Source organism: Phyllostomus discolor, chromosome X, assembly GCF_004126475.2.
Source record: "Phyllostomus discolor isolate MPI-MPIP mPhyDis1 chromosome X, mPhyDis1.pri.v3, whole genome shotgun sequence".
NCBI lineage: Eukaryota > Metazoa > Chordata > Mammalia > Chiroptera > Phyllostomidae > Phyllostomus > Phyllostomus discolor.
This window is the reverse complement of record NC_050198.1, coordinates 27755618-27768767: the sequence shown is the minus strand read 5'-3', so window position 1 is coordinate 27768767 and position 13150 is coordinate 27755618. Positions and strand designations below refer to the sequence as shown.

The 13150-nt window shown below is 38.0% G+C and overlaps 1 protein-coding gene across 4 annotated transcripts in view; it reads left to right on the top strand.

The window, feature by feature from the left end:
• LOC114505317 (amine oxidase [flavin-containing] B) overlaps window positions 1–3349 on the top strand; it is a 115843-nt gene extending 112494 nt beyond the window's left edge. For 3 of the 4 annotated variants that reach the window (XM_036017074.1, XM_028523205.2, XM_036017073.1), the window contains 3 exons: window positions 675–786; window positions 1364–1426; window positions 2474–3349. In XM_036017074.1, coding sequence (XP_035872967.1) covers window positions 675–786; window positions 1364–1426; window positions 2474–2629 — 331 coding nt within the window. In that variant the 3' untranslated portion in view covers window positions 2630–3349. The remainder of the gene's footprint in view (window positions 1–674; window positions 787–1363; window positions 1427–2473) is intronic. The other variant, XM_036017075.1, reaches the window with a different exon arrangement.
• Window positions 3350–13150: the final 9801 nt, after the last annotated feature.

Sequence of the window (13150 nt, the reverse complement as noted above, 5' to 3'; positions counted from 1 at the left end):
TGCACTGGTCTGAAGTTGACCACATGAAAGAAGTAAGATAAACCCCATCTTATAAGGCATTGGTAGTGACATGATAATGCCCTTTTTCATATTTATTCCTTCCCAGGGACATGTGTCAGGCTATATATCATCAGCTTCAATTTGTAGGATAGAAACTAAGGTACAGCATATCTTAGTGATGTAACTTCCAGCCTGAGCAAGGATTACCTTCCCACAGGGCTTTCCTCTATACTTAAAGTTCATGACATTTGGAATACTGCAAAAAGTTTTATCTTCATAACCTTGGAATTACATGGAAATTTGGTTAGAGAAAGTGACTTGCTAAGTTCATTGTTAGAATAGCCAGACAGGGAACTAGGCCATGTGTTGGCTTGGGAACAGTTAGTGAGCCATCAAAGGAGCTATATATGACTTTATGTAGATGAAGCAAATGCATGCTCCATTGATGTCAGTGCCTTTACTTGTAAGCTTTTAGTACAGGAGTGGACTTTGGCTTTTATTCCATTTTGTCTGTGACAAGGATCATGCAAGAGCTGGAGGAATCTATGAACATTTTGCCAAAATTCACAATGTACTCCTGATGTTTAGAATCTGAGGAAACCAACCAACTTGATATTTAAGGTTCTCTGGTTCTCTGATACTAACCATTTTTACTCCTTTGTTTTTGTTTCAAGGGTTCTACGCCAGCCAGTGGGCAGGATATATTTCGCAGGCACAGAGACTGCCACACACTGGAGTGGCTACATGGAGGGAGCTGTAGAGGCTGGGGAGAGAGCAGCCCGAGAGGTAGGACCTGGGGTCATGGGCTGTGGAGAAAGAAGAAACTTATGGACCTGACAAGCAGATAAAACATGTCTGAGATCCTGGAGGCCAACTCCCCTGTAACTTCCATCTGAAGATGCATGAAACACAATTTTAACAGTAGTCTCAGTTGAAGTGAACACCTTAACCCAGAAATAACAACAAAAATATTTATCATGTCACCCAAGATGAAAAGAGCTCATAGGACAAAAGATCACTATTGCTCTCCTTGAGAAATAACCTAGATTTAATGTTATAAAACCAAATATGTTTCTATTAGCACTCGGAATTCATTAATATGTTTCTTGATAATTCATTCCTCTGATCTCATTCCTATTAAATCATGTTTCATAAGTAAAATTTATGGTGAGCCTAATGATTGGAGATTTTTATGCCATCAGTGAAAGACCTTTTGGACCCTTTTAAAGGTTGAGTGACTATGTTGACTGTTACCCTGGTGTTTTTTATGGATATCTCAAGATTCAGTCCTTTATTTTAAAGAGCAGATTAGGAAAAATATGGTGTCACTTTCATTATTCACCAGGATACTCCTTCCTTTCAGATCCTGTATGCCATGAGGAAGATTCCAGAGGATGAAATCTGGCAGTCTGAACCAGAGTCTGTGGTAGGTTATATTTTATTTCATGAATTGAAATCTCTGTCCTCTAAGAACAATTATTTGCAAAAAGAACACAACTTGTATATGAGTATATACACATACATTTCCCTAAGTGATTCAAACCATGAAAATTTACTAGCCTGAGTTAGGGCAGAGGTGAGAGATTTAGAACTTTGATAAATTTGTAGCTGCCACATTCATTATAGATTATTAGGAACAATACAATATTTTTCATCTGAGAGTTCTAAGCATATTAAGAATTGAGCATGTGCCTGTTGAATAAATCTCTAAATCTGGTGATTCTCAACAGGAGGTAGGAAGTGAAAGTAAGATATAGCAGCATCCTCTGTCCAGTGGCAAAGGATTGGGATCAAATGGAGTAGATTTAGATTTTAAAAATTCATTTTCAATATATACAATATTATTTTTGTAATAAAACCCCAGTAAGTCTTCCAGGATGGAAGGAAGGTCACATGCATGATAGACTGAAATATAATGTAGAGAATAAGGGTGAAAAAGGTCAGAGTCATTCCTCTATTAAATGTGAAGTCAAAAAGAATATCCCTGATAATGCAAGTTTTTCTCTTAATACCTGTCAGGGATGGGATTGAGGGCTGAGTGGACCATAGATTTATTCAACTCAACAAATTCTTATTGTGTACCTATTCTGCACCAACTATTGTGATAAGGCTACAGTAGTGCTTTCACAGAGCTCAACATGTGGTTGAGAGAATAGATGATAACCAAAAAGCACAACTGTGATAAAGAAGTCATGCTGAGAATGTTAAAAGAGGGACTATTTTAGCCTGGGGATACAGGAAAAGCTCTCTGAGGAAGTGAGGTATAAACTGAGACTTGAAGGTTGAGTCAGAATTAGTTAAGGAAAGTCCCCAGTAGGAAATGGGAATAAGTGTTATGATCAGAGGGAATACTATGTTTAACAGTCTAGAGGTTGACAAGAGTGGGTCATGTTTGGAGAACTGGAGGAAATGTAGACTTTCTGGAGCAAAGCTCACAAGCCTTGTACTGACACCAAATGTTCTCTGAACCCAGGATGTTCCTGCACAACCCATTACCACAACCTTCTTGGAGAGACATTTGCCCTCCGTGCCAGGCCTGCTGACGCTGATTGGATTGACTACCATCTTTTCAGGAACTGCTCTTGGCTTCCTGGCCCACAAAAAGGGTTTTTTTATGCGGCACCTATAACCACCCCTTCTTACTTTACTTGGTGTGTGGGTTTGGGGAAGGGGTTGTGATAAAGTTCCATAAAGATATACAGACTCTAGCGTGAGATGGGGAGCATGAAGATAAGTCAAATAACTGACCATAAGAAACAGTATCTCTTTCTTCATTTTGGTCCCTGCTTATTGCCCCCTACTTGGTTTAGCACTCTGTCTTGCCCACTTCCAAATTTGTTGCCCCCAGAATCTTCACAATAGTTAAGCAGTCTTGTTTAAAGCCCTTACTGTCCTACAACACACCTTGCCCGTGCACAAAAAACAAGACAAAACAAAACAAAACTAGTTTTTTCCCACCTCCATGACTTTGCACTTCTCCTTTCTTCACTGGGCAACATCCTCATTTTTCAAGTTTTTTGCATTTGTCCTTAGAATCCTGTAGTTTTATAGCTAGAAGACCTTAGAGACCATCTAGTCTTCACCTTATATTTTTAGAGTTCACCCAAATAAAGCTGAGAGATGTGGTACATAATTTCCCAAGGTCCACATAGACCTCGATATTTTGGAGACTAGAACACAGGTCCATTGCTTTCCCACCTTCTAGAATGTATGCCTCAATAACCCTCCTCTACTTCCTGCCATGGTTACTTGTGTTTCCCTCTTGTATGGGTTTACTCTGTACTAAGTTGTTATGTGCTATTACTGTACTACTCCTACTATTGTTACACAATAAAGTTGATTCACCAGATGTCTGTTGCTTTTTCTTTTTAGGTAATGACTTTCAAGGTTTTGACAGATTAAATTACAATACAATATTAGGCATATAATTGTGGCTTTAAAGTATTAAGTCAAAATTTACTGGAAGCTCAGATGATGCATGCATTTTGATTGGATGGCCTATTATGGGTGCTGTGTGTGAAAACACATGGTAGATGATTTATAATGACATGACAAGGATGCTGAAAGACAGAACCTCTTGCTTTCACCACCCCCAAAAACTGTCAAAATAATTGACATATTAATAAGCAAGATGTTTTAACTATTAAGATAATCACAATATTTCATTGGACCTTTAATATTCCTTATCAGTGGAAAGCTTTTTACTAGGTACACTAATTAATTTAAAACTACAGTTTCACATTCTACTAAATTCTATATGAACTACTCTTCAAATGAATGATATCATTTGAAAGGACTCATAACTGAACTCACTAAGCTTTTATCAAGATATATTTTAAATCTATAAATGACCATTCTCATACTTTTCATTAGAAAATAAAGCTTATTAACTTTAGTATAAATTGAATTTAAGAAATCTCCTAGGATTAATCAATCATAGTATAAAGATTCTGATTTTAAAGTGACATTTATATTCATGAATTTATGGGAAATTTAGAGACAAACCGAGGAAATTAAACTCACTAGAATTTCTTTGTAAATGTTGTGTTTTGAATCTGTCTAAACATGTAATGTACTTGACATAAGTATATCTTCTTGAATATGCTACCCTCCAAAAAAATTCCCCCCAAAAGTAATCACATTACAGATTAACATATCCATTAAATCAGAACCCCAATGAAATATCACTTCACACCTGTCATAATGGCTGTCAACAATAAATCCACAAACAGCAAGTATTGGCAAGGATGTGGAGAAAAGGGAACCCTCGTGCACTGTTGGTGGAAATGTAATTGGTACAGCTACTGTGGAAAACAGTAAGGAGGTTCCTCAAAAAATTAAAAATAGAACTACAATATGATTTAGTAATACTACTTCTGAAAATATATTCAAAGGAAACAAAACCACCATGTTGAAGATATATCTGCAACCCCATGTTTGTAGCAGCATTCTTTATAATAGTCAAGACATGAGAACAATGTAAGTGTCCATCAAAGGATAAATGGGTAAAAGAGTTGAGATAAATATATATGAAGGTCTGTCCAGAAAAAGTCCAGCCATTGTTAATATAATGAAAATGGTTTACACGACATTGCTGTAACCTGGTAGCCAAGGAAAGTGGACTGGAATGCACATTCATGAACAATGATGACTTCAGTGCATACCAGTCAGTAGGGGTGGTAGACACCATTGAGTGAGGATGTGTACTGTGTGGCTGTCACATTCAAAATGAGCGAGTCAAGCAATGAATCTGCATCAAATTTTGCATTAAGCTTGAACATTCTTCCATAGAATCTCTTCAGATGATTCAGAATTCTGAAGCTATGGGGAACTGGTGATTGGCAGCTTCACCATGACAATGCCCCTGCTCATGCATCTCATCTTGTGCAGGTTTTGGTGAAACATCAAATCACCCAGGTGACTCAGTCCCTCTACAACCAAGATTTGGTGCCCCGTGACTTCTCTCTGGCTTTTCCTAAAACTAAAATCGCCTTTGAACTGGGAGAACTGTGTGAGTTCTCTCAAGGTGCCTATTTTGAAGGACACTGAGGCATCATAGTCCTATGTACAATGTTTCTTGTATCTTGTATCTTCTTTAATAAATGTCTCTATTTTTCCTAGTGAATGGCTGGGTACTTTCTGGACAGATTATATATATGTGTGTGTGTGTGTGCGCGCATATATATGTACATGGACTTTGAGGGAATTATGCTAAGTGAAATAAGTAAGACAGAGAAAGATAAATACTGCATAATCTCACATATGTGGAATGTAAAAATAAAAACTCTGAGATACCCACTTGATAGTCAAATTACATAGAAGATCAGGAAATGATTACATGAAATTGAGGATGGTAGTTTCCACCAGGAGCAAAGGAGAGAACTGTGACCCTGATGGAAATATGAGACACTTCTGAAATGCTAACTATATTCTACTTCTTGACCTGAGTAAAATATGGGTGTTTCTTTATAATTACTCACAATATTGTACATTTGTTTTATACATTTCTCTGTATGTATGTCATATTTGATAATTTTATTTTTAAATAATTTTTTATTTATTTAGTTAGTTATTAGAGAGGGGAAGGGAGGGAGAAACAGAGAGAGAGAAACATCAATGTGTGGTTGCCTCTTGTGCACTCCCTATTGGGGAACTGGCCAACAACTCAGGCATGTGCCCTAGACTGGGAATCGAACCGATGGCCCTTTGCTTCACAGGCCAGCACCCAACCACTGAGCCACACCAGCCAGGGCATATTTCACAATTTTAAGAGGGAGAGAATAAAAAATTACTAACCTCCAAAGAAAACTAGAAAAAAAATATCAGATTTGTGGTCACGAGGTGAGGGGAGGGGAAATTGGATGAAAATGGTAAAAAGGTACAAACTTCCAGTTATAAGATAAATATATGCTAGAAATATAATGTAAGTGATGACTATACTTACTGTTGTATGGTATATATGAATGTTAAAAGAAAACGATATTTATTTTTATTTTTTTGTATCTATATGACACTGTGGATGTTATGGTGATCATTTCATGATATATGTAAGTGTAATCATGATGTTATACACCTTATATAGTACTGTATGCCAATTATATCTCAATAAAACTGGGGAAAAGATTTATTGAATGAAAAAAAAAAGGAAGAGTCAAATAAGAAACTATCTTCTCCAGGAATCTCCTGGACTATTCATCCTCCCACTGTGCAAGGTGGCCCTTTGTTCTCCTAATGATACATGCATAGACTTCATGTTTTGCACTTATACATTATGTTGCAATTGTGCCAACTGAAGTTACAAGTCACATTAGATATCATTTACAAAGATAATCCCAAATTAGACCAAAAAAGCAGGAAATTTTAAAGAAAAAAACCTCAAAACCTGTTTTTTTTTAATATCGTATTTTTCCCCATCACCATTTAGTCCCCTATACCCCCTTCCTTCACTCAATCACCACAATGTTGTCCATGTCCATGAGTCCTTTTTCCGTTTTGTTCAATCCCTCCATCCCCCAACTTCCTACTAAAAAAAAAAATTCTTTTCTATTGAAACTCCTCACTAGTTTTGAGGGTATAAAAAGAGTATATTTTTGAAGGGGTAGATTTGTGAAGAGCTCTCCTTAGAGAGCTGCCATGCTTTGAGTCCAAGTCACCCCAATGGTGAGGGACATGATGCTATACTCTTATCTCACATCTAATGGGAGGGGTTGCAAGGAGACAACCCCTTTGAGAGCATGACACCTCCCTGAGGAATCTAAAGTCCTGGATCCTGCTCAAGATTCTTTTGACTACAGTGATGGAATGCCACAGAGACTTCAGGAACACAGAAGCTTAATGGAGATCAAAATTGACTAACCAAAGGAGGGGTACTGCCTGTGTAATGATAGAAAGAGCTATCATAAGACTCTCTTAAAAAAAAAACCCAACAAGTGTCCCTATATTGAAGAGTCACTTATCATAACAACCAGGTCCAGACCATATAAAAAATTGTCCTACAAGAGGATACCAGTCAAGTTGGAATGTACAGTAAGCAATTTTTCTTTCTTCCTTAGCATGCCCAAACCAGCGTCAATGGTTGGCAAGCTAAGCAAGGAGAAGAGAAGGAAAGGAAAAGTTAACCACAGGCCTCTGCAAGATGGCTCAACAGCCCCTGAAGCTGGTCCTAACTGGTAGAGGAGAGAAAATCAAACTCTAAATCAAGTTCATAGATTTGATTGTTCCACAATATTTCATTTCTAATTATTGAATTGAAACTGTGGCTTATGACTTAAAGATGCCTTAGAATTCCCTCTAATTTAAAGTGATTGATAGAGTCATAGACTACCAGGGTGTTCAAACACAAGAAGAGAAGAAACTTCCCTTACTGGAAAATTTAAATGAACAGTGGAAGATAAATAAATTAGTGACTTTGTTACATCCCATTCAGTACAGTGGGATTATCATCTATACTTTAGAGCAGAGACTGTTTCCTATTAATCTTTTCATTTTCTGTATCTCCTATGGTGCCTAAGCCATCATAATGTCTCAAAAATAAATGAATTAATTCCTGTTATTTTAAATTTTAATTCTGGATTTGAAAATCCTGTTATATCTACTCTTTGTTAAGTGAATGCTTCTGTGCCCTATTTTGCAGAGAGCTAATTTTCAGCTTTCCACATACTTATTTTGAAATTATCAGTTTTCTTAACTGTACTTTAGTTGAGGTAGCACTAATAACTGGCTGAATTCAGCTTTCTTCTTGCGCTTATTAATGAGTCTAAAGCAATGATTTCAATTGAAGGTGCACACAAGAATTATGGGGTGTTTTGGAGAAACCCATGTGTTTAAGCTTTACATGAGGAGATTAATTTAGCAGGTTGTGTTGAGGGCAAGTGTCTTTATAGACCTTCTCTATAAAGGTATTAGCCAAAAGCTAAGAATCACTAGTTTGAAGGTAGAGTAGGGCTTGGACATCTGGAGTTGAGCCTTTCTCACAGCACTGCTACTCTGCTTCCATTCTTTTTCAGCTATGTCAGGATGAAAAGATGCTTATAAAATACTTCAATAAAAAGGAACAGCAGTTTTCTCTAAAAGTTAAGCATTAAGTCAATAAGTTAAAAAGTGAGACATGTTTCCTGGATCATAGGAGCCAGTTGACTAAAGAAAGATTATCTTGATTGGAAAGCATGGTTATCTTATGGTGGGTCCTTCTCAAAATCAATCAGAGACTCAAACAAGGACTTTTATACATAATGTTTACTTTGGGAAGTGAGCTCAGAGAATAGAAGTGGGATTGAGAAGAGTGAAACAAGAAAGGAGAGAAAGCGAACCCAACATTGTGCTATTGAATTGGTTACTGCTATGGGCTATGGGGCTCAATCCTGCCAAGGGCTCTCTGAAGAGCTGTGAAGAATGCTCCTCAGACTAGATCACTTGAGAGAACTAAAGATGGGAGTTCATCTCCCATTGGTCAAAGTGTTCACTGTTAAACTTCCAGGTCTGCCTATGTATCAGAATGACCACTGAGAAAGGTGCTGTCAGTAATTTGTGCATCTGGTTGCTGGTTGTTGCAGCAATGGTTGAAGTGAAAATATAGGCTGAGAGGATGTGGTGGTGCCCAAGAGGGGTCCTCTATATAGGGGCCAATATACAACTTAAAACAGAAGTTAAGAGAAACTTAATATTGTGAGCTTTTTTTGGTTTTGTCAGTTTGCTTGCTTGTTTTTTCAACAGAGACATTCTGAACCTTGAGAAAAAATATGTTTATGTGACACTCTTATAGATATTTTAATTATAAAGCTATATCCCAATTTGAGATCTTCAAGGCTGTACAACTAGGGCAAATGCCATCTATTGGTAACTTCTCATGCAAGAATGGTGTCTATGAAACATTGAATGTTTGCCATGCCTGTGGTTTCCTTGTAAAAAAGTGATCAGAAGTGCATCCTTGCAGATAGACCACCTGCTTTTGTGATCTACTATCATGGACACAAATGATTGGACTAGGGTTGATTTCTGAGTCAAAAATAGCACTCTATAGAGTGGACAATGCTCCAAGATTTCACCTGGTCCAAAGCCTTCTTGTGGCAGTAGTGAAGACAAAGTAGGCACAAAGAGGGGGCAGGCTAAGTCACAAGCATGGGATAATTATGCCCAGTCCTGAGGGTGTGACAATAGAGGGGAAGCTATGTCACTCGACCTACAGAGACATCTCAAGAGCAATGATCATCCCTCCAGGACATTACAAGGCTTGATTGAACCACAGTTGGCCGATCTCCCCTACTTCCTGACTGCCCTTAGTGTTTCTATGAAAATTGAGTGTACCTAACTAATAGAGATATCTTTCCTCTGCCAACAGTCAGCTCCTTCCTTTCTGATTTCTTTCAAACTTCAAATATGCTTGTCTCCAATTATCTAAATCTCTGTCACTGTGTACTTTATAGGATCTTGTTTCCTGGACAATTTTAGAATCCTTTACTTCCTTCTCAGACTTGGCTCTAAACTAAGAGGAGAAACTCATTTCAAAAATAGAATAAACCTTGTAACAAAATAGAATAGTCTAGAATACTCTAGATTCTAGGAAACGTAGTAGACAATTTGGTGTAACATGGTCTTGGATTTGTTGTGGTGGTTTGTTTATTTCCTGTAAGTTTGATTTTTAAGTACCAAAAAAGACTTATCTGTGTTGAAAATTCTCCTGGAGAGTTATCCTACTGACATTTTAGTCTGTGTACACTAGAAGCCAAGCTCTGTATTGGAAATAACTTATTTAATTAGACCCTGAACTTACCCAGGGCTGCTACTTTGTAATGTGATTGTTCTTGTCAGTTCTGCTGAGACTAAGCAATGAGCCACTGGCAAGTTGTATACCACTCTAGCAGACTGACATTTCAGACTTTAGCCTCCATCCATGATCTTTTTGACCTCTTCTTTCAGCTTTCTTTACATCTCTAACCATCAACTATTTTTCCCTCAGCATTCTGGCTCAGTTTATTGCCCTAGAAAGTACATTTCCCTGCAAGACAAAACACTGAGTGGCACTGAGATTTTGCTCTTGAGTTTGACATATCTGTCTTATCTCTAGGCCATTTCATTGTATTATATTTTCTTTTTCCTAACCTTCTGTCAAAATGTTTTCAATACCAAAATCTTACATAAGCTATAAAAAATCAAGGATAAAATTCTGGAGTTTTGTGGAGGCAGTGAGAAGAAGACCACCAGCTGTTTCAGAAGAGTTAGCACAGGCATAGACCATAAAGCCCTTATCCCCATGACCCATTGGTCTTCTCTGGCCCCATTTTGTCCCCTACTTGCTCTTTTCCTGTTCTATCTCCAGCACTGCCAAATGCTTAAGCCCCCAGTCTATTGGTCAAGGCTGAGTTTGGATAAATATAACTTTTTTAAAATGAAGGCTGACTGGTGAGGTTGGCCCTTAGGACTATGCATCCCTATGTTTTGGGAGTACTGCAAGGGCAGGATTGTCTTTAAAATAATATTTTCTAAAAGCTGTTTGGAATGTTAAAACCAGGATATAAATTTTGTGTTCTTAATTAATAAAAGAACCTCCCTTCCAATTCCCTGCATCCTTGATCCCCTTTTATTTTAGGTGCCCAATGCCACAAGTACTACTTAAGCAAAAGACAATGTAGGCAATGAAACCTGTCATAGAAAGGAGCAGCATAGGAAGAGGGTTCACAGAGGGGGCTCTAGATTATATAGACTATTCCCATTGACAATGGTAATTTCTTTTGAGCCACAAGTAAGTACAGAATGTTGGGTATTAGACTCACTCAACATCTTTTCTTCCACCTTCTTTCTAATGACTTGATTTTGTTCAACTATTCAACTTCATTTGTACTTCAGGATAGGTAGATTGGTCATACCCTCAAGAGTCAGTTAGCACTGGTGAGTCTAAGCTAGTTGTGGTGGGCGTATTTTCTTTGTCAGTGATTGACTTAAACCTGGGTAATAATAATACAATTCTGGCTAATGGCACAAAAGCAAAAGTCTTTTGGGGAGCAGTGGGGCTGGAGCTTCTGGGAAAGTGTCCTTCACTCTTAAAAACAGACCTATGAAATAAAAAGACCCATTCCACCTTTTCTCATATGTGATACAACACTTGTAATCACTGCAGCCATCTAACTTTCAGGCTGAGGATAAGGGCCATATATAGAACAATTTAAGGCCAAAAATGTCATAGAAACCCAATTGTAGACCTGATGTACCATGTTTACAGGCTACCCTGTCTTGGGATGGATGTTCATATGGGAAATAAATTCAACAAGTTTGGATACAAGTTTTCTGGTACTTACAGTCAGTCGAGTGTCCTAAAAATCCACATGATTTGTCAAAATTAAAGACTTAACAAGAATTTGGCTAATAATCATGCTCGTTATTAATTATATTATTATAATAGCTACTTTTCATGAAATATGTTATTGACATGACCCTATACATCATCTCATTTTATCCTGAAATCACATCCATCATTTCCATTTTACAGATCAGGAATCTGAGTCTCAGAGATGCTATAAAGTAAAGGTTCCAGAATTAGTAAGAGGAGGACATGGGCTTCAAACCCACCTGGGAATTGTACTAAACCTGTGAGTGTTATCTGCACTGCCTCTATTCCCTGAGACACTTATACAGAATACCTAGAACCTGATCTTTCTGAGTTTCTGGTATTACCAACACTTAGATATTTTATTTTCAAAAGAGGTCTTTCTTGCCCTCTTACCACTCAATCTAACCCTGACCTCTTCTTGATAATGTTCTTTTGCCTATTCTATTATATGGATTAAAGAATAATAACAGCAAATGAATAATGAATGAGTGAGTGAATAAATAAACGCTGTTATATATACTGTCAGTGAATAGAAGTGTTATCAAGAAAATGTAAGCAAGGCAAGAAAGTAATGTGGTGGGGGCTGGTTATTGTGGATTGGGTGGTCAGGTTAATGCTTTCAGAGAAAGTGACATTTAAACAGAGATCTAAGTAAAGTAAGGTCATGAAACATGATACTATTCAGGGGAAGAGCATTCCATGAAGGAAAAGCAGCAAGTGCAAGTCCCAGAGGTGAGAGTATTATTGGACTATTAAAGTACAGAAAAGGGATCAGTATGGCAAGAGCAACAGTAACATGAAACTAGTGGTAGGAAATGAGGTTGGTGATTTAGACAGGGGCCAGAATAATTTAGGAAGTATCAGGACATAGTAAAGGCTTTGGCTTTTATTCTACATATGAAGACAATCCACTGGAGGATTTCTAGTAAGGGAGTAGGTCTTGGAAATGTTTATAAGAATCACTCTGTAGGGGATGCAGTGGTGCAATGCCCAGATCCTTCCTTATGGACAGAGGCACTTATTCTTCCAGCTGCTGAAAATTGGGAGGCTGACAGCCTCATGGCTGTGTCCCTTTCTGTGGGCTGAAAAAGGCCCCCTGGCCCAAGACATGCCCCTTTCTAATGGTACCATACATTCAATGACTGGGCAATGGGAGGGTACAAAGAACTATTCCAACTCCAGGGCTTTCACAGGATCAGCAGATGCCTCTAGTGCAATTTCATCAAAGTTCAACTTCCCCTTCTGCCCAATTTTGATTCCCTCACTCCCTCATAGGTGTTAATTCCAAGGGGACCCTTAAATAAACTTCCTGCATGCAAATCTCCATCTCAGAGTTGACTTTCTGGGCAATTCAGCCTGTGACACACTTTGCAATGTTAACTGCAGACTATTATGCAGTAAAGGTAGAAGCAGGAGACTAGTTGGGCCAGGGAAGTTGTCCAAGCCAGAAATTTTGGTGACTTGGTCTAATGTAGTAGATTTGAGATATCCATTCAATGTCTGTGGACATCCAAGTGGATATGTTGGATAGACTGTTTTTTTTTATTTTATTTTAATCATTGTTCAAATACAGTTTTCTCCTTTTTACTCCCAATCCAGCCCCCCTCCCAACCCTCCCCACTTCTCTCCAATTACCACCCTCCCCTTAGTTTATGACCATGTGTCCTTTAAGTTTGTTCCCATGAACCGTTCCCACTGTCCCCTGAAATTCCCTCTATGCTCTTCTGTGGGCACTGTCAGCCTGACCTCTATTTCAGTGTCTTTGGTTATATTTTGCTTGTTTCTTTGTTTTGTTGTTTAAGTTCCTGTTAAAGGTGAGATCATATG